This window comes from Chelonia mydas, chromosome 18 (genome assembly GCF_015237465.2).
Source record: "Chelonia mydas isolate rCheMyd1 chromosome 18, rCheMyd1.pri.v2, whole genome shotgun sequence".
Taxonomy (NCBI): domain Eukaryota; kingdom Metazoa; phylum Chordata; order Testudines; family Cheloniidae; genus Chelonia; species Chelonia mydas.
This window is the reverse complement of record NC_051258.2, coordinates 17526802-17548863: the sequence shown is the minus strand read 5'-3', so window position 1 is coordinate 17548863 and position 22062 is coordinate 17526802. Positions and strand designations below refer to the sequence as shown.

The 22062-nt window shown below is 37.1% G+C and overlaps 1 protein-coding gene across 9 annotated transcripts in view; it reads right to left on the bottom strand.

Annotated features, from left to right (window-relative positions):
* Positions 1-22062, bottom strand: part of PRKCZ (protein kinase C zeta) — a 152881-nt gene that overhangs the window by 32620 nt on the left and 98199 nt on the right. For 8 of the 9 annotated variants that reach the window (XM_043531488.1, XM_037881435.2, XM_037881433.2 and 5 more), the window contains 7 exons: positions 19904-20035; positions 18460-18541; positions 16347-16399; positions 13127-13315; positions 9799-9896; positions 3938-4024; positions 2985-3120 (listed from right to left, as the gene is read on the bottom strand). In XM_043531488.1, the coding sequence (XP_043387423.1) occupies positions 2985-3120; positions 3938-4024; positions 9799-9896; positions 13127-13315; positions 16347-16399; positions 18460-18541; positions 19904-20035 (777 nt within the window). Of the gene's footprint in view, positions 1-2984; positions 3121-3937; positions 4025-9798; positions 9897-13126; positions 13316-15922; positions 15976-16346; positions 16405-18459; positions 18542-19903; positions 20036-22062 lie in introns of those variants that run through there. The other variant, XM_037881437.2, reaches the window with a different exon arrangement.

The window sequence follows — 22062 nt, the reverse complement described above, 5'->3', positions numbered from 1 at the left end:
TTCTGTAGGGCTGTATTTGCCTGCCTCAGTCTCTCTTCAGGTACAGGTTGCATTTGATCAAAATTTATGAAGTGCTATTCAGTGCTAAAAAGTTCCAGTGTCAACAGTAATTTATTAGAGATGGTCTCTCTTGGAGGATTGGAAGTCATTGAAAAGGGCTAACACAATTGAAATATACAGAATCATAAAAATTAGAGATGGAAAAGACCTATTGTATTAATTCATCAAGGCCATCCCCCTAGAAGTGCAGGGTTAGTCTCCCAATAGAGGTCATATCAGATATGAAACAAATTAAAACTTTTATTAGAGAATATTTAAAATTACAGAACACAAATTGTTGAATACACATTATAAATACCCATGCCACATCAGTTCATGCTTGTCAAAAACATTATAACCATGGATTGCAAATGAAGAGAGAGAAAAGTGATATGAGCTGACAATTGCCTGTAGCAGAAAATACAGATGAGGATTAGTGGTTAAGCATAGAACATAGAAAAAGAAAGTACACTAGTTAGTTAAATCAGTTCAAAGAATCCTTCAGTCTTGTCGCTTCTCAGTTAGTGGTCTCGATCTTATCCTCAGATTGGCAGTGTCCAGTAATGTGTTCAATATAGCGGTATCTGAAACTGTCAACTACCTCATCAGCCTGGAGTAGTGTCTGGGCACCTCACAGTCCTGAAACAGTCTCATTCTTGCAGTCCCAGGCACCCAATGCTCTGACGATCAGTGTGTGAATGGCAGTGGAGTATCCCCGTTCTTTCAAGGTATCAGCCGGGATGTGTGCGTTTATTTCTCCATTTTCCATTCCTGTGTCTCAATGAAGGCAGCGACCCGATTCTTGAAGGGGATTGTGACACCCTGGCACCCCAATATTCACCACTGTCATGTAATTAGGATATGTTTTGTACAAAGTATGCCTTGTGAGATATTCTAAAAATCTTGATCTGCTAGACATTAATATCTCATTGAATGGTATATGCTATCATATGTGAAGTTATGAAGTTTGGCTGGGTATATGTTACTGAAACATGTCGTGAGGTTGAAATCACCCACAAGCAGCCTTTCAGGTACAACAGTAAAAAGGAATTTGAATGGCTTATGGAATAAATGCACACAAGCACAAGGATTACCCAGAAAATGTGTACAACAGAAACCTCTCAGAGATAGCACTACACAATGGGAGCTGTTTGACCCAGGTCACAGCAAAAGAGCTTTCCAGCAAGTGGGAAGAATATATAAAAGGGGGACAATGACATCATGATACCACCTCACTCTCCCTACAACAATACACCTGGAAACACTTGAGGGGCAAGGACTGAACTGTGGGAAGTGATGGTCTCAGGCTAGAGGAATTTTTAGCCTATGTGTGAAAACCTGAGAAAGCCAAGGCAACTTGTGCGTTAAGAATCTGCCAGCCTGTTTTCACTCAGGGTGAGAATTTGCTAATTCATACCCTACCTATCTACTTAAACTCAGGTTTCAGAGTAGCAGCCGTGTTAGTCTGTATCCGCAAAAAGAAAAGGAGTACTTGTGGCACCTTAGAGACTAACAAATTTATTTGAGCATAAGCTTTCGTACAGCTCACGAAAGCTTATGCTCAAATAAATTTGTTAGTCTCTAAGGTGCCACAAGTACTCCTTTTCTTTTTGCTTAAACTCAGTTTGTGGTTTTGTTTATTTACTAAGGTAATCTGTTTTCATCTGTTTGCTATCACTTAAAATCTATCTTTTGAGATTAATAAACTTGTTTTGTTTTGTCTAAAAGCAGTGTTTGTGGAAATTATAACTTGGGGCAGAAAGCTGTCGCATCTCTTTGTCTCTCCACATTGAGGGAGGGGGAGAATTTTATGAGTTTATGCTGTACAGTTCCCTGTGCAGTGCAAGACAGTATAATTTTGGGTTTACGCTCCAGAGGGGATTGCGTGTCTTAGCAACTGGGAGGTGCCTTAGCTAAGCCTTCCCATGCAGAGCTGATCTCAGCATGTGTGTGTGAAGCTGCAGCTGGGTGTGTCCTTATCTGTGTGTATGCTGGTGAAAGAGCAAGTGTGGAGAGCTTGGCAACTTATCACAGCAGCACAGTGTGAAAGGGAGCTCAGGCTGGTGGGCTCACTGGTACCCCAGTTCCAAGTGGCTTCCTGAGAGGGTACCCATCACAGGGATAATTCACTTCTGGTTCCTCATCAGTGATCACAACATCCAGTTTTAGCTGGGAGTTGAAGTCCAGAATTGAAGAGTTAACGAAAACAGTTCACAGATGCTGAAATTGCCTTAACAAACCTATTCTGCACATTGCTGTGGCGAAGTGGCCATGCTCTGGAATGGGGTTTACAGCTGCACAGGACGTGAGGCAGGGTTTCATTCTCATAGTTGCATCGCTGGTTTAACCGGTCCCTACACTTCATCTTAGTCAAAAGGTCAAGAATCAATTACTATCTAACTATGGAACCCTTTGTGGCTTTGGCTTCGGCTTCCAAAGTATTAGAATTGATTATTCTAAAATAAAGGCAAATTACAATTCATTTTCTTCAATGAAATTATGTGGGTGTAAAAGCAGTTTGGCCATATCTGGTCCTCGGATTGAATTTAGTTAACAGTTCTGTTGGTAACACATGTGAAGGAACAGAATTCAGCACTCATAGCTGTGTTGAATCCGCAGGTCTAACAGCACAAACATAGTTAGAACTTTATTTTTGTCCACAAATTCACCAGTATGACTTGGAATACACCCAAGAAATAGATTTGTTGAGCAAGGTGGTGCCATTTTTCAGAAGTAATTTTTCAGAGCAGAACTGCAGTTTAAGACTAAATTCTAGGCTCAGTTACACTTACATTAATCTAGGCAAACTTCGTATCTCAGATTTACCCTGGTATTGCTGGCTGTAGAATTTCATTCAACAAGACTATTTGACACAACTAGATTAAAATATACAGATTCACAGTAGAATTATAAGGAAAGACAGAAAATCAGGAGGAGAAACTTACCTTGCACATGCCATAATCTGTTAACTTGATATGACCCTCTGCGTCTAGCAGAACATTGTCTAGTTTTAAATCTCTATAGATTATTCCTCTCTCGTGTAGGAAGTTCAGAGCAATACAAATTTCAGCAGCATAAAATCTTAAATCAGAAAAAAAAGTCATTCATTAATAGAAGAATTACACAAAAACTGGCATAAATTGAAAAAATCCAATGACAGTTTTTGAAACCAAAGGAACAAAGTAAGAAGGAAAAGCTAACAGAGTCTGGCTTCTCACCATGGATAGGATAAAAACAACAAAAACCCCTAAATTCATTCAAAAGTAGCTGTTACAATCAAAATACAAATAATTAAAAAATATAGCCACTGTCTACAAGGCTAAAGACTTATAGCAAGTAATTTTTTTTCAATTTGATATTGAAAAAATTTTTTTTCATCATACTACTGAATATTTCTCTGAAGCTGTAAAACTCAAATACTGGGCATCAGAACTGGATTTCTGAGCCAGTAAAATCTACATCAGCTATTCTAATGCAGTGGCAAGACGTGTCTGTAATGCCAACACTTGCAAGACAGTACTTTGTATTCGTTTCTGTATAAAACTCCCTTAACTAGGTTCACCAAAACACTTAAACCCTATATCAGCAATGCACTTCAGAGAACTGTTAATCAAATATAAAAGCAATGACAGTTAGTTGTTCCTATTATCAAATGCTTTTTTTTTTTAAAACTCGTTTCCTTGTAGAATACAAAGATTATTTATCTTTCAACTGAACTGCTTTCCAAATTTAAGGTTGAGCTTTTTAATTTTTTTTTAAACTTTCCAAACCACCTACAGCAATTTCCCTTGAAATTTTTATATTCTCTTGTTGTCATTTAAGATAATTCTTTTGTAGGATCATTACATAGCACAACATTAAAAAGTTTATTACATTTATCAACGCATTAGTAAAATACCTTGCATGTTCTTCAGGAAGTTTTCTTTGCCGTTGCATATGAAACATGAGATCTCCCCCATTTACATACTCTATGACAAGAAACAATCTGAAAATATACAATACAATAAATGGATTCCAACTCAAGGAAAACTCTTTTTTAAATTCCATAAGACTGACATTTTTACTAAGGTCACGGCTAATATTTCACTCCAACAACAACAAAATCTAAAAGTTAAAAATGTTCCTCTGAGTTGCCCCCTCCAGTAAGGCAATTAAAATTGTAATTACAATAAAAATTAACCATTTAGAAACAAAACAAGAGCATCTATTCAATTTATAATACACCCATGTCTGTGGTATGTAGATGACATATCCATAATTTAAAAGCATGTATAAGAATACTTCAATAGAAAAACACAAATGAAGAAACTGATTTGAGCTTAATGAAGGTGTACCTGCTTAACACTAGGTCTGAGTTTGGCATGAAGCCAACATAACTATCCAAACACATGAAAAGGATAACAGAGGTTGCTGAAAGTAACCAAGTACCATTGTGGGCTGTCAGTGTAAAACATCATTTCTTGAATACAATATCAAATGTATATTTTAAAAGTTTAACTTAGAGATTGCGACAAAGGAATAAGATATTGTCACAGGAGTATGGCAAGTAGATGATAAATTGCAAAGCCAAAGGCTTTATCAAAAACAAATGCAGGAGCAAAATAGACATTAATTTTCAAATAACAAGACATTTATACTATAAAAACATCTTATTTTAATGGCTATGTCTACCATATCACATGACTCATGCAGATTGCAATGGCTGTCTCGTGAAACAGGGAATAGTATCATCAAATTTTCTCCGTGAACTGCTACTGAATAGCTGTATTCTGAATGGCTTAGAAAACAGACTGTGTTAGATAATTATATTTTAAACAAAACAGTGTAAGTTTAAAAAACACAAAGTTTCTCATTAGATGAAATTTTATTATTTGCCACGAAATAAGGATCAGTCATCTAGGAGTTTGGCACAGATCTACTTTGACATAAATATTAGACAAAATACTGAATACTGTTTTAGGCTGAAGGTGCGTTGTTTTTTTTAAATCAGGCAAAGACATGAAATCTGAATAGTTTCACATTTGAAAAACGAAGTTCACACACCCAGACTTGTTACATTTTTGATACATGTAAGACATTTTTTAAACCAACCAAAACACAAGTCAAAAGTAAACATATTTTAAGAAGACTAAGATGACTAGTTTTATTATTAATTTACCAGTATTAAAAAGGTCAGTAAGCACTGTAGAGTTTTGAGCATTAATGAACATACAACTATTACGCTGTTATTTGCACTAGCTTCTGAAAAGCCAAAACCAACACACTGAAGAAAGATGTCTGGAGATCTACATTTCTCTGAAGTGTAGAAAAACAAATTTATGTTTGAGCAAAATAAAAGGGTTCTAATGATTTCAATCACACATGATTCACAACAATCCTCTTCCAAATAAACTTTTAAATTGTATCAGGATCCTTATACGCACCCATAAAAATTAAGATAATTCTGTTTATATGCTGAATACAACAATCTGAGCTCCTAATGCCATGCTGGGAGAAACATTCTAAATTCGAAGGATACAGAAATGCCTGGCTCCGTAAGGCCACTCGTAATAAAAACAGGAGTCTGATGAGTTCAGATAGGGCCATTTTTCACTAGAAATGGAAATTAAATTTGGTGCAGCCAACAGGACCATCTGGAATTATTACAGCTCTGTTCTTTGACTAGGACCTTTGCCACTAAAAGAATCTGAATCTGAATAATCCCCCCCACCGCTCCAAACCCGGTAGCGGAAGCTAACAAATACACTTATTTTTTCAACCCCTTGTCTAGTATAGGTTAAAGGTCCACCTTAATATGAAAAGAGTATGATCTCGTAACCTTGGGAAAATCCAATTTACCACCTCATAATTCAACAACTCATCCAAGTCTCATCCACTGGCATCTTAACCTGCATGCAATGATTCTCTACTTCATAGCACAACACAGTGTAATGAGAGAGGACATTGACTCATTTAATATGTAAATTTCTCTCCAAAGCAAGACAACTGGCTGCAGCCTTCTTTGATTTTTGTTGATAAACCTGCATTGCTTATTACTTCGCATTACAGAAAGGCAGTATGTCAAGCAAGGACAGTTACAAAGATTTTGCAGGAAACTCCAGACATGTATGGACATTTTGGAGATGGATGAATACGCAGCCTGGGGTTTTTTAGTATGATACATATCTTCAAAGACATTGCAATAACCATTATGGGTCCAATTCTGTAATATTCTACATAGTATACCCCCTGAAGTTAATGGCTGCATTATCAGGGCCTATTAGTAGCTTTTCAAAACTAGTTTTGCAATGCACTCCTCAAAACACAAGAGAAAATGCAGTAGGTGTAGGGAAAACACAAGTGGAATGATCAGCCATATGAAGAGACTTATTACACACTGGAGAGAAGATACCACTTGTGGGAAAATATGATCCATGCAAGCTGACAAGGTTAAAGAGTCCTACAGAATAGAAATATGCTGAGTGAGTGCTTCTTGTGAAAACTGAAGCTGCCTCAGAAGCAGCTTTTCTTTATGCACCCAATTATTCCAGAATTAAAAATTCTTCTCTCTACACCTTCCTTTCCCCACACACATTTGGCAAATTCTCCTCACTGCTCATCTAATTCTAAAATACATACTTTGTAAAGATTAACCACTATAGAAGAACCTATGAATTCCATCCAGAGAAAGCCTTCTGAAAACAACTCCAAATTAAGTCAAAATCCAAACTAAGTTAAAATCCAAAGCAAAGGACTGACCCCCTTCTTTTTGGAGACACTTAAAAAAATACACTCAGTTAATTTACTTAAGAGGCAAACCAGCTTGTCATGGCCCAATTTCAGGATTCTTTTTCTTGCAACTGCTATTGAAAAACTACAAAAAACTAAATGAAACCAAGACCCACATGCCCCTAACAAACAATCTGAATACATATCAAGAAGCAGAGCTTGTGATCTTTCACTGTTGCAACTGCTGACCTCTTATGCCCCCGCCCCTTCCCAATATCTTGGTTATTGTGATCACAATGTTATCTAATTTAGACTGTGATTGTGTAAAGACTTACACATATGTTTAAAGAAAAGGAGTACTTGTGGCACCTTAGAGACTAACCAGTTTATTTGAGCATGAGCTTTCGTGAGCTACAGCTCACTTCATCGGATGATATGCTATGCATCCGATGAAGTGAGCTGTAGCTCACGAAAGCTCATGCTCAAATAAACTGGTTAGTCTCTAAGGTGCCACAAGTACTCCTTTTCTTTTCACGAATACAGACTAACACGGCTGTTACTCTGAAACATATGTTTAACTATATGTATGTGAGTAGTCCCTACTATCTTCAATGGGATTTCTCTTTGCAGGCTCAAAGCTTTCAGTTTTAACCATCCATGTTAGGAAACTACCTTAATTACTGGTTAAGTACTATGTGTACCTCTCTTACTGTAATAACAATAATGACACCAATTCCTAACAGTGTAGGGAACTGCATTTTTTGTACTCTAAGGATTTAGTGACATCATCCAGGTAAGTAAAAAAAAGTAAAGTGAGAAATTTTCTTTTAAATTATTTCTCTAAGTATATACATTTATTGTAACTTTGTTATTGTTAAATACAATCTAAAATATATTTAAGATTTAAAGTAAAAATGGCACACAAAGCACTGATCTAATATTTAAAGGTGTTGCTTAGGGAAAGAAAATTTCTAATACCGGACTTAAACAGAGCTTACCCATGTTACTGTTTGTTTCCTGTGTGCCGATTATCAGCACTACTTGCACTTGAACTTGAATAAGTTTGCTTCCTCACAGTCAGTTTCCTGCTTCCATTTGATCCTGCAGTGAAGCCATAATGCTGAATTTGTGACATTACAACAATACCCAGGACAACAGATTTAAGTCATAAACACAGATATTGGTTTCACTGCAGGATTAAAAAGGAGAAGCAATGCTGGGAGAAAGGACTAAAAACAACCCCAGCAACAAAAGCAGCACAGAAGAATACTGGACAAGTACTTTATATTTATTTCCATACTTTTTTTTTTCTTCAAACCTGCTCCAATATGAAAATCTCCCAAAGAAGTGACATGCGAATGACTTATCTAAACTCTGATTTCAGCCCTCTTCTTGCTTCTTATGATGTTTATAAGGAAGCCTGATTTTTTAAGAAGTATTTTCTCTGTTTGGTTTTTACATTAGTCATTCAGGTCTCATCTGTCCTGGAAGACACCATGATGAGACTGAAGTATTAGTGAAATAACAACATCACAAGAGCCAAGAGAGTGAAAACTTAGCAGCAGAAAGAGGAAAGGATTTTAAAAGGTAATATTTAAAACAATTTTTGTTTGTTTTTCTAATCTACTACACTTCAGCAACCTTTTCCTTCAATTACGCAGGTGAGTGGTAATATGTATCCTCATACGTCCCATAGTCTCTTATGCAAAATCAAGAGAAGACCAGAGCTGACCTTGCTAGTATTTCTAAGCTAAAACACAACAAAAATAAAGAGCTTTTGGCCACTTTTTTCATTCATCATAAAGCAACAAACAAAAAGGCAAACACCCCCTTTTTAATAACACTCTTTACAGGTGACCTTTGGAACTCCTCCTCTCTTCCTGGTCCACAATAACCCTACCTTACTGATCTTCAGGGCAAACTGAAAAGCCCATATATTTCCACTAGCAGTGAGAAAAAGAGAAAGTGCAGATCAGGAGGTATGTTTTTTGCTGCTGGGTCATTATGGTTACTGTGAACATGATGATAAAAGGTTAAAGGGAGAGTTTCAGAGGTGATCCATTTCATGGCTGTGTATTTAAGAATTGTCTGCGTGCATGGGGAACAAAGAAAAGGCGCTCCTTTTTAAACAGCTACGTGCATAAGCCTAAATAAAAATAAATCCCCTGAATACTGCACAAAATCTGCCTGCTTAGGTTATGCAGGCAGTCTACTGCATGCAACTCACATGAATAAATGCAAGGAAGTAAATCTTCCAAATATCACACATGTAACATTTTGTATGACTAGCATGTGTATCAGTATAGCACTGAAGGGGCTATGGCACCTAAATTCAGCCATGAATAAGAATACCCTTATACAAGAAAAAGTTAACTGGAAACATCCATTATTCCAGCCATGCATATGCACTCCAGTATAAGATAATTTCTCTTGATTCCCCCCCCGCCCCCACATTAAATACCTGCATTCAATAAAATACTGAAAAAAATATAAATCACTTCAGTTTTTGCAGATGAGAAAAAACAATTCACTGATACTTGCAAGTAGATAAGAATTTATTAAGTATTTTCTCAAATGAATCAAAGTACTTTCTCAATCTGTGCTACGTATTTAAATGCCACAGTGATGAAAGCATAAAATAATGAACAGCTATATATAAAAATACTACTTCTCGATATATATGTAGGAACGGCATTTAAGTTGTTCAAATTAGTTGCCCCAATAAATACTGTGAGAAGAGACAGTTCCTAGTGTGTGCTTTTTAAGACTGCTTGATTTTGTGTGTCCAGAAATGTATAATAGAGACACAGCTAACTTACTACCCTAAAAGTTTGTCCATTTACATGTCTATATCTGAATGTTACTATACTATTAAATAGGCCACGCTGTTATCTTGTGTTATTTCTACAAAGGGCTGTTATAGTAATACTTCGATCCAAAGGTCTCAAAACACTAAGATTATACTCTCTAACCGCCATGGTTGCTTTATGAAAAAGCAGTTAGTACAAAGATCAAGATTTTCAAAATAAAGTAACTTCAAAACTTTCTTACCGACTTGTTGTTTGAAAGCACGAATGTAAACCAACTAGGAATGGATTACTGGATGCCTGTTCAAACACATGTTTCTCTGTCTGTACCCAATCAATATCCTGAAATAGAGTATTTGGAGAATCAGAACTACTGCTGGATACCCTGCTGTGGGTAAAGCCAGAAAATAAACCGTCAACATTTATAGTCCCATATATTAATATATATAGTGTGTCACTGTTACAAACATTCCTTAAAAAAAGATGGAAAATAGATGGCCCAGAGAAAGTAATATTTTTTTTGCTTCAACTGCTTGTCAGAGGTTTTCTGAACATCCAGAAAAATCTGAACAAAATTTACTCATCATGAAATTTAAAAAATAAGAAAACATATGTGAAGTATTAATGATATATTGATTCAAAGTGTCCTGAAGCAAGTGGATATCACATTATAACCATTTGTGTCAGCTGGAGCTGCCACAATTTGCTTTGGTTTGGGTACAAGTCACTGAGTTTCACATGGTTTCTGTGATCAGCTAAACTATGCAGGTGAAATACTGAGAAAGGAGACCACAAGCTACTGGTATTTCCCAAATTTAATAGATGCTAGGACAGCACTGCAAAACCAAGACCCATTGTAAAAAAATATCCCAAATCTGTTCATAAATGCAAAACCTAAAGTCTGTGTACTGTAATTGTTCTCAGCATAGGTAAGCATTCCCCATGCCTGTTATAGCATATATGCCACAATACTCCACCCTTCCACGAATACCTATCAAGGAGTGACTGGCAGGAAACCTTGGGCATTGGTAGGCTTGAATTCCCCAGTTTCTAGCTGACCAACACCATGTCAACTCTCCAGTCAATCTGAAGACAACTAGGGGATATATACTCAGGTGCCCTTATGTGAGGTCCAGCAGGTAAAAGCTAGATTGCAACCTCCAGAGGGCAATCTTTAGTGCTATCCTGTCAGGCCAAGCCCAACAACTGATATCTCCATGGGAGCTGGGAATCCCCATCAAGTGTTAACATGTATTTGGTTCTGTACATAAAGATGTAGCCTTTGAAGGGGCAGAGACAGGTCAATTACAGGCAAAAAATTATGTATATACAAAAGTTAGTATAAACAAGCAATAGAAGTGTTTCCATGTCTTTTTTTTTTTTAAGCACCAAGTAAACTTTTCTTACAATGACTGTAAACCAAGCTTTGTAGCATTGTGCTATTTCCATTAGAACAGGAGAGTGACACTGGCTAGTAACGATCAAAAAAGGGGGAAAAAAGGGGGACATTATTCTCACTTCCTAGGCTAAGAAAAAAAATCAAAAGGAACAGCATGAACAGCGTGAAGCAAATTAGATTTTAAAAATTCTTTCAGCTTTAATAACTGGTGCTTTGTGATAGGTATTTCTAAGTTGTCTTTCACATGGGTATAATAAGGTAACTTGGTAAAAAGACAGTTAATGAATTTTGTTTTTTGAAACGTATTACTTTTAGCCTGACAACATACTCTGAATGAGCATTAAACAGGATATTTCCTTTCGGTTCCTTTAACTTCAGTTCTCATTAAATCGGGGCGGGGCGGGGGGGGGGGAAATCTGCTTCAACTCCATTTTGTTGAAGATAGCCTTTGAATATTACTGTTACTACAACACTAACAAAGCACCAGCGGGTTCGATGCATTCTAAATTCACTGATATTTGAAAGAGGAAAACATTACTAAGTAATGCATTTTCTCTACCATTGAAACACAATCAAATGGAATTTCCATCACTTTAGATGTGTATTCATAAAATTCCATCTCTCATAAATGCTAGCTTGTAGCAAACAGCAGCAATTAGATCAAGTTTCTATGTTATGATGTGTGAGGACACAATCCAAAATAACTGACAGAATTTTCTCAACTGTTTCTAGTTCTCAAAGACAACCACAAAGCTGACTAAATATTTCTCCTCACCTTTCACTGTCACCGAAAGAAACAATTGAAGAAACAAGAAATGTAATTACGGAGCAACTTTTTCTTATCCCTTTTTCTTCGTCATGAAAAAAAGATTGCAACACTTAGGCAAGCAAGTCTAAAGATAAAGAATCTAAGCAGCCATACTCTTTGAATATCAGTCTCTGGAATGTAACAAGTACAGCAACTAGTGAAACTGGTTACTACCACCATCGATTTTATTTATTTATTTATTTTTTAATTCTTTGCAACAAAATATTGCCTTCCACTGCATGCATCCAATGAAGTGAGCTGTAACTCACGAAAGCTTATGTTCAAATAAATGCGTTAGTCTCTAAGGTGCCACAAGTCCTCCTTTTCTTTTTGTAAACTAGTTTTCCAGTGGCCATGGAATTAACAGAGACTGCCAACTTAAAAAAAAAAAAAAAAAAAAAAATCACAATTGTGTCTGAAAAATGTGTATCTGTTATAGCCAAAAGTTCGACTACTAATATGGAAAGAAGCTACTGAAAAATATTTTCTTTATTTTTCCAGTTTATTTACTCAATGCATTTGTTATCAGTCAAATTCATGGTTCCCTCTCAATCTGTCACTCCCTACGTTACCGAAGAAACTATTACAGCACATTTTTAAAGCAATTAAAAAAAAAAAAAAAAAAAAAAAAAAAAAAAACACACCCCACAACCAGGACATGCCGTTCATCCAGACTGAATTTTTTTTTAAATTGACTCATGAAAAAAAAAAAAATCATGTTGATGTAGCCCCTTTTAAAAGCCAGTGATTTACTAAATGTGAAAAACAATCTGTAGTTTTATATTACATGTACTGTGTGTGCGCGCGTGCGCACACATTTTATATACACACCCAAATGCACTCTCAGATGATATATTTCTATAAAAATAAAAAACATTATAAAAATGTAAGTTCAGCTCCTGTTATGAAATTCAGGATTTGTTCATTAGTTTCTTCTGACACCCTACAAGCTGAAATTGGGAGGGAGGTAACATTTTGCTATCCTTTCAGTCGCAGATGAACAGACTATTTAATACCCAATACTCTATTTAACCAGTAAACAAAAGGCTAGACTTTGAATAACATCCAGGTTTATTATAAATAATTCATTTGTGTTTTTCTAAAACTGCTAACCAATTAGTCTGTATTAGTTACTTCGGAGGTAGTGGACATTTCTCCCAGAACCAGTCTGTGCCATACTTCATGTAGGCAGTTGATGCCACCAACTAACTTACCAGTCAGTGAAGCTTCCACTACATGACAAAATATTTGTTCAAAATTTCAGTCACATTTTTAACACTTTTTCCTTCATTCACCAGTTAGAACCAATGGCAATACTGAACTATGATTCAATTCAGCATTTTAAAATTTTAAACAGACTTTTACCTCATCATCATGGACCAATTCTTTTTTCACTACTTTCATGGCATAAATTTGATCATTCTTTTTTAACCGTACTAAAAGAACTTTGGCATAACTTCCACGTCCAATAACTCTGATTAAGTCAAAGTCCTGTAGTCCAAGCCCCTGAGAAATCTTAATTCCATCCATTCCATCAATAACTGGCTTGATATCCTGTATAAAGACAAACAGATACATATTCAGAAACAGCTGAAGTCTTCTTAACTAAGAACTGTTAGAGCAAACAAGTTTAACCTCTTAACAGAGTCAGGATTTGCTCAATGTGCTCACTAGTCAAACACCGATTTGTCAAATAGGACAAGAATGACACAGCCCTAAAACAAGTAGTTGTTTTTTTTTAAAAAACCTTCCTTGGCATAATTTTTCTACTTGCTATTATGGGTGCCAATTATTTTCCCCCCAAGGGAATAGCTTGCTGAACATTTCATCTTAAGTAACATGTTTTTAATAAGAATAAATTCTGAATGTTCCCATATTCTGCAGGTGAACTGCTGTAGGACCATACATATCTATGCAATTATACTCAGCAGCTCACCACACCATGTAAAGCGCCATTATACTAAACTGCTATTTTGGCCAATGGTGGCTGGTTTGCCAGCGTCTGACATGCTGGTTGTTCAGAACAACCAGCTAGGAAGTCTAGCATGTGACTGAGCCAACAGTTCGTGGCAGACCTATCACCTAAGGTTATTAGATGCTCTGTTTTTTTACTGGTGTAACTTGCTTTTTAACATGCAAACCAGTTTCTACTTTTGTACAGTGTGCCTGTAGAACCCACTGCCTTGGAATCAGCTTTTATTTTATACAGATCAGAGCAGAAATTTACATTAATGGCCTAGAGGTGACAGGGTCTGTATTACATTACCAAATATTGATCCAGTCAGGTTCCCCACCTGGGAGTTTTTGTCTTGAAAAAGTGGTCAAGTTTAGGTCATGCTTACTTTATATGTTATAGCTAAACGCAACCACTTGTCCTAGTCAAGACAGACCCTCAGAGACTTAAATCCCAAAGTGATAAGAGTCCAAAGTCAGACAGAAACATATTTAAAATAAAAGTCCTTCAGCCAGGTTCCTTTTCTGGTGGTAAATCAGGACAAGGGAAATAGTATGCAACTCTATTATTCACACAGTGGAAAAAAGTTGTGTGTCACTTAGCACTCATTTCTAAGCATCAAGCATTTCCACTTCAGGTTTTCTGTCTAACTAAGCCCTAGAAATCCCAAGTGTATATATATATATATATATTTATATACTCATTCACAGGATTTTGGTTACAGCTATGTAGTATTCATCCATCATGGAAACTCTTGGATTCCCTACTCTGGAAAATGAAAGACTCTGACCAAGCAAAGAGGGTCTGAATTCAATTCTTGAACTGTTAGCCCTTCCGAGCTAGAGCTCTGTGTGAGAGTGAACAGTGTCTTGCACATTCTGAAAGATACGGAGATACATATTAATAAAGAAGATCTAAGGAGAAAAAAAAAAAGATACAGAAACCATACTCTGCTAATTGAGTAAATCTGCCTTGGCATGAGGTTAAGCAGTTTCAGGGTATGTCAAACACACTACAGCTGTAGTGAAATTCAAGTTGCTGGTCAGGACCATGCTGATTTCCCAAGAGTGAATATTTGTGGAAGAGATTTCAAAATGGAAAATATATTATTTTGATTGAAGCTTTATTAAAGAAGATAGAAATAACTATTTTGTCCCCTGGGGAGGTGTCTTGACATTAAATAAAACCACATGATTTTGGTGACTGTAAATGACAGATTTAGAGACATTCAAAATCAAGCAGTCGGAAAGAGTTAAGCAAAGTACAGCATCTGTCCCAGTTATACCCCGTTACCAATGTTTACAATGCTTCAACACATTTTTATTTCTATTTTTATTTGACCTCATACTACTGTACTTGTAGCCAGATCAAGGTTCTGCCGATCTATGGGAAGTGTTTATATAAGGAGTCTTGATCTAGGATTGACTGTTATTAAAAGAGATTGCATTGAGCTTAAAGATTCTAGTCAGCAAGGTTCCAGCATGCCACATCCTCTCTGCGCAGGATATGCTATTTCAGTTTAGTAGCACTCATCTACAAGGTGGAAAAAATGGGAACAGCTGATTAGGGTAGGGGCCAGGTGTCTTCCTATACATTAGTACAGCACCTAGCACAAGAGGACCTAAATTTTGATTGGACCTTTTGGTACTACTGCAATACAAATAACCATCCATTTCAGGTGCCACAAGTACTCCTTTTCTCATTTCAGAAAATGAGACTAAATTTTCTGTAGTCATCCCAATGTACACATTTTAGTCTCTCAGTGTTCACTTAAGATGATTCTTAAAAACATATATGATTGACAGCAAGGCAATCTATGCAATAACCAGAACCACTCATCTGTGCATTACTGGCAGTGGCAGTGAGTGTAGTGGAGAATAGATGGTGCAGTTTTGTTGAAAGGGGGAAATCAACCTGGTAATGCTTTGTAAAGTGCTTCTTATTTATTTTAAATATGCCGAAGCATTTTTAAAACTATTGTTTTGAAGCCCGTTAGGCTTATTTAAAGTGCACTGGGATTTGTCAAAGTGCTCCAAGGGAATAACATTCTTAGTCTGCAGAGATGCTGCTAGACCCTCTACAAAAGAACTAAAAAATAAAACGTACGCATACATTTTTCTACTTTTACTTCTTCAGGGCCCTTTATAATTGAGTGTGTATTATTTATCTGCAAAATTTCAGAGCAAACCGGATAGTTCGTGACTTACATTGTCAGTGACACTGGACCAAGATTCATAATTTTAGTCTGTGGAGGGGTGGCCTGAGGGTGATAAGCAGTGTACATGCATTAGAGAGGAGAACAGCAAAGAACTGAAATAATGTTAAACCACTGTAAGCTGCTAATTCAGAGGCAAGGACCAATAAATTGCAACCCTCAGATAAATCATAGTTGTTCCAATATGAATGGGGAAATAAAGTCTTTCACACTTTGTGATCGAGACAATATACACAGAAAACAAAAGAAAGTCTGAGAAATCCATTAAATCACTAAATACTTGATTTTGGGAGACCCAGATTTCCTTTACTGGAAAAAAAGGATATACACAATAAGAAGAAAACACTGTCTATAAACTATAGCTACATTATGTACAGAAAATGTAAATATTAATTTAAAAATAATTTTTAAAATACCTCAGAGTCATCTTTAATGTCGTCATGTTTCCGGGTTGAAGGAATATAAGGTACTGCAAGACAAAGTGGATAAACAGAACAAGTAGATTGCCAAAACTATCCTGCACATAGTAGAAAAATCATAAAATCAGTTTACTTTGCCCCATGGGATATTTAGGTAGGATTCTTTCCCTTAGTTGTCATAATCTTGATAGCACATACTAAAGGTGCTGAAGAGGGGTCAACATTGGAATAGGGGAAGAGGAGCCTTTTGGCACTTAACAGTGAACCCTTTAACTTGCTGAACCATGTGTGACAGGCCCAGAGTGTCCTATCCAGTCCTCTTCAGTAGAGGAGCCTTGAGGTAGGAGTGGTTACAGACATCTTAATATATAAATAAATAGTCAGGCACCCTAACCTGAAGGCTAAAGATCTCACTTTCTGTAACATACTCAGCTGCCTCTGTACTCCTTGCAAATGTTACCAAGTTCACTAGCAATGTATATTTATAACAAATTTACAAGTTGTAGGCTCTAAAATTTGTGAAAAAAAAATACCCCAACCCACCCCCAAACCTTAAACACCTTTATACATTTCTACAGCACCCTCAATTGTGATCCTTAAAATGCTCTACAAACAGTAACTGATTCAGCCTTACAACCCACATTTTACATATAGGTCAACTGAGGCAGAGTGCATGGCAAGATTTTTGGGACAGGGACTCTATTACATGTGTATATAATACCTAGCACGATGGAGTCCTGATCCATGAGGCACTACTGTATTACAAATTATTAGAGACACAAGGTAGGTGAGGTTATATATCTTTTATTGGACCAATTTACACTCCATCAGAGAAGTAGATTGCATCATGGAAAGGGCCCCCAAATACCCTAGGAGAATCTGCTTCAGTACAGAAAAAACCCACTAACTACACACGCCTAGTTGTCACCTATCAAACCACACTGGAACCCATACAGGGTATCAAATAACTACAACTCATATTTGATGGGGATCACTTCCTGAAAGAAAACTTTCCTGAACCCCCTCTTCTGGCCTTCAAACAACTCCCTAATCACGCCAATCTCACCATCAGACGCAAGCTCCCCACAGACCAGGACACACCAACTCAAAGTGGCATCAGACCTGCCATAAAACAGACGCAAAACCTGCAGACATACTTCACTGCTACAATGATCAATGCCCCTCACAACACACCTTGCAAGAATCATATATCCTATACTTGCCTATCACAACATGGTGTATTTCATCAGTATATCAAATGCCTCAGCAACTAAGTGGGTGAAACCAAACAATCAGAATGCTCTCAAATGAACTCTCACAGAAAAATGATGAAAACACTCTCACCTGTTGGCAAGCACTTTTCACAAAGCTATCACTCCGTAATTGATCTTCCAATACACGTCCTCAAAGGAAGCTTGCACAGAAACTTCAAAAAGCAAGGCTAGAAACCAGGGGCTCCAGAATAGACGGGAACCAGGGGCCATAGTCCCATCAATTTTTACCAGTCATAAGGGCAAGGGGGAGGGAGGGAGGGAGGAGCGAGCAGAGGATGGGGCCTCGAGGCAAGAGGCAGCGTGGCCATGGTTGGGGCCCTGGTGACCCTCCCACCCACTTTTAGGGAGCTTCCATTGCTCCTGCTAGAAACTTAAATTCAGAACACTGCTAGACACTGGTTTCATGGCTCATTACAACAATTTATAATACACGCCTGCTTGCTAACCTCTAATGGGCCACTTCAAACCCCTTTTGTATAACATTGTCTAACCTTTATCGCCCACTCCATTTCCAATGTCCTCCTACACCATGAGTCTTAATGTATCCCAAACTTGTATTTGGTTCAGACTCTCCAATTTCCTTCCCCAGCCCTGAAGAAGAGCTCTGTGTACTTTGAAAGCTTGTACCTTTCACAAACAGAATTTGATCCAATAAAAGATATTACGTCATGTACCTTGTGTCTCACATATTCTGGAACCAACATGGCAAACGTACTAAAAATTACCATTACTAATAATGGTAGCACTGAGAGTTAGCATCATGGTTCCTATTATGACTATAGTTACAGCCAAAAGCGCAAGTATATCAACTGCACATTAGTGGGGAAAATACCTACTTCCATCAGTTTCTTCAGAGGGGAGGTCAACTTCATCATTTTTATCATCTAATTGAGGTTCCTGGGAAGGCATGACCGAATCCTGGCAAAATACAGAATTTACAGAAAAAATATCCATCAATTAATGTAATCTGTTTATGCCATCTGAATATGGCTTCCTAAAGGTTTTAAACAAGTTTGTCTTGTTATATAAATAATTTATAGCTAGAAATTTACACTTGAAGCTTCCAGGACAGGTAGTGGGTTATTACAGATACTTATCAGAACATGAATGGTTTGTAATGAATTATAAAAAGCCTCTACAGAAAGTCCATCTTCTCCCTGCACAGTGCAGTGTAAACAAATCTCATATTTAAATAATTCTCTTTTAAAACGAAATCCAGCATATTTTACTGTAAAATACACACAAATGGAATTAAAAATTTCTGAGACTGTATCATTTGAAACTGCAGCCATTCCTTATAAAAAGTATCCATGTTTAGTGTGAATTTATATAGGCAGTCTAAAGCATCAGCATATTCCCTGCCCTGGCTAAAAATAAGAAATACTGTCACTGTTACTAAAAGGTCTTGCATTCATTAATAAAAGGACATAAAAGTTTTAGTTTTCTTTTTGTAATGAGTTCTCAACCATTAACATAAGACATGCAGAACTGTTAGAGCAGATATAGCAATAAGTATGTTTGACTCAAATACAATCTCCACATACGCAGGAATGAATAGGATGGCAAAGAATCAAGTAATCAAGGCAAGATATGCAAAAAGTGTTTCAGCAGCTGGAATGGTGAGGAAAAGATGGATCTGGTTGATATTAAAGAGGAAGAAACCAAAGTAACTAGTAATACTGAATACAGGACAGATTTGGAGGAGGCTGGGAATTGGACGAAGGGGACACCAAAGTTTTGCGTCTACGATTGAAGGAATACTGGAGTTGTCAATACAAATAGATAAGGGATATGGGTAGACAGATCAGGAGAAGCTGAGTATTTAATAGATTGAGTTTAAAATGGCAGCAGGACCCAGGGGAGATGTCTGAGTGACAAATGGAGACGTAAAATCAAAAAAGAGAGCTTAGTTCTGCAGAACTTCCCATGAGACAGAGGATGCAAATGAAAATGTTTTTTCAAACTATGTTCTTCATATATCTGTGAAATAAATACTTTTTTTGTGAACTAATAAGAACTTAAAATCCAAGTCTGTTTGTATTTATTCACAGCACGAAGGTCTCCATTCCTCACTTTGTTTTCATTGATCACAAAACACTCCCTCCCCTTCTCCATTTACTAAACTGATAGCTCACGAACCGTGTTCACGATACCAGCATGTGTTACAAACCTGGTGACCTGCCTACATGAACAACATTTTGTCAGTTAGGAAATACTCTTTGGAAATAACGCACATGGAGGTGGTAAAACACATTAGCTTTATACAGAATACAAACTTACCATATGCCTTTTGCAGGTCAGTGGAACAAGTATGTGACAGCGTTTATGGACCAGCAATTTGCAGTTGATACACTTGTAGCCTTGCCTTCCGAGACCCCATATCCTTTCACTGCACTGGCCACAGTATGCTCTCTAAAAAGCAAGAAGTATAATTATCTTCAAGTTTTAGACCTCTAACAATTCTTCTCTATATATTCATAGCTACCGGCCAAAAGAAACTATTTCACAATGCTTCAAGAATTTATATTCATCAGAAACATGTCTTTTATTGACATGACTCACCTGAGGGTGCATCTTCAAAACTTTAATCAAACACTGCTTCTGATTTTAGGCACTGTACCCAATACTTCAAAAACAAAGTTGACTGTGTCCGTAAAAGCAGAAGTACACCTATTGTGCATTGCTACACCAGCAATTTGCATGCAAAACTTGGGCTGTTAGTATTATTCTTTTACCGCCATTAGTGTTCACGACATTTTAAAGGCATGTATTAAGACTAGGTTTCTGGGAAGAAGAGCTTAATACCTAAATTAGAAAACTTAAAAATGTATTTTCTGTTTGTCAATTACATTGTGAAATAACAAAACATGAACTAAATTAAGTGATTACGAGGTGAGGCATAAGAGCAAAGGCAGATGGCATTTGGTGGAAGATACTGAAAAATATATTTCTAGGAGAGTTTGAGGTTGTAGAGCAAGATTGCTTGTCACACTTCAGGAAAAGAGTATCTTAAGTGTATGGAGCATCATAACAGAAGGCACAATAGTCCACAGGAACATTTAGTTTGAGGAGAGAATACTGCAAGTCTGTAGAACAAAATAAGTAAGGTTTAATTGACATTGACCAAGTCTCTTGGGGCATGGATTGTATTTCATATTTGTCCATAAAACATTATACTCAGCTACGGCCCTGTATGAATAAGACGGTTTAGGGACAGCAGGTGCACAAGGCTGAGACAGCATTAACCTTTCCAATAGCCAAATAAATTTTCACTTCCCCACAAATTGTTAAAAATTCACTCATTGGACTGATGTGTGAAAAATTTCAGCTTATGGACAATTTCATGGTTAAGAAATAAGCCTGTGAAAACAGAGGTTAATGCATTCCTTGGACAGCACTGTATTAATATTCTCCCATATTTAATTCAGAGTTTTTTTGTTTTATCCAGATGCTGGAGTATAACTGTTCAACAACAAGCACTGAGGCTCAACAAGTTACAATTAGCATTTTGATTCTTATTGTACTTCAGATATAAAAAGAATTCCCAGAGCTGCTTCATCAAAAATCATAGGGGATGATCAGAGAACTTCTATACGTCAACTTGTTACGCAAGAGTCCTCAAAGGAGTTTCTTAAGACCAAGGCAGGGGGGCTTTTTTGCACTGTTGAGCTGACATTTGATAAATTTCTACAGCATGTATATAGAGAAATTATAAAGAAATGAACAAGATTCTAACTGGAGTACTGGACACAGGCTGTTCCACTTATAAGTTTAATACGTCTCCCCTGTCCACATAAACCAACACTAGAGATTTGTCAGTATTTTTCCTAATGCCTGGAAACGAACACAGTAGTTTAGCTGATACTGGACCACATCAGCATGGCTAAATTTTGCCATTTTACCCAGTAGAAAAAAGGCATGTTGGCAATCAATATATTTACTCTAAATAGCATTCCATTACAAAATAAGCTGTTATATATATTTTCAAAGGGGCAGAGTACCTAATGGAGGCAGGCTTTAAAATGTATGGTTTACGAGCACTGGGATTATACTTTCTCAGACTTCTCATACTCCAAGCCAGGCCAGTCAATGGAAACGCTTCCGATACAAGAACTGGGGAGGGTATATGGGCTATGGCCATACACACAGAACGGGAGTCAGGACTCCTAGGGTCTGATTGCAGCTTTTGCCATTGCATGACCTTAGAACAGGGGTTCTCAAACTGGGGGTCGTGACCCCTGAAGTTATTACATGGGTGGTCACGAGCTGTTAGCCTCCACCCCAAACCCCACTTCACCTCCAGCATGTAGAATAGCATTAAATATTTTTTAAAGTATTTTTAATTTATTGGGGGTGGGGTGGGGGGGTCACACTCAGAGGCTTGCTACATGAAAGGGGGCACCAGTACAAAAGTTTGAGAACCACTGCCTTAGAACCTG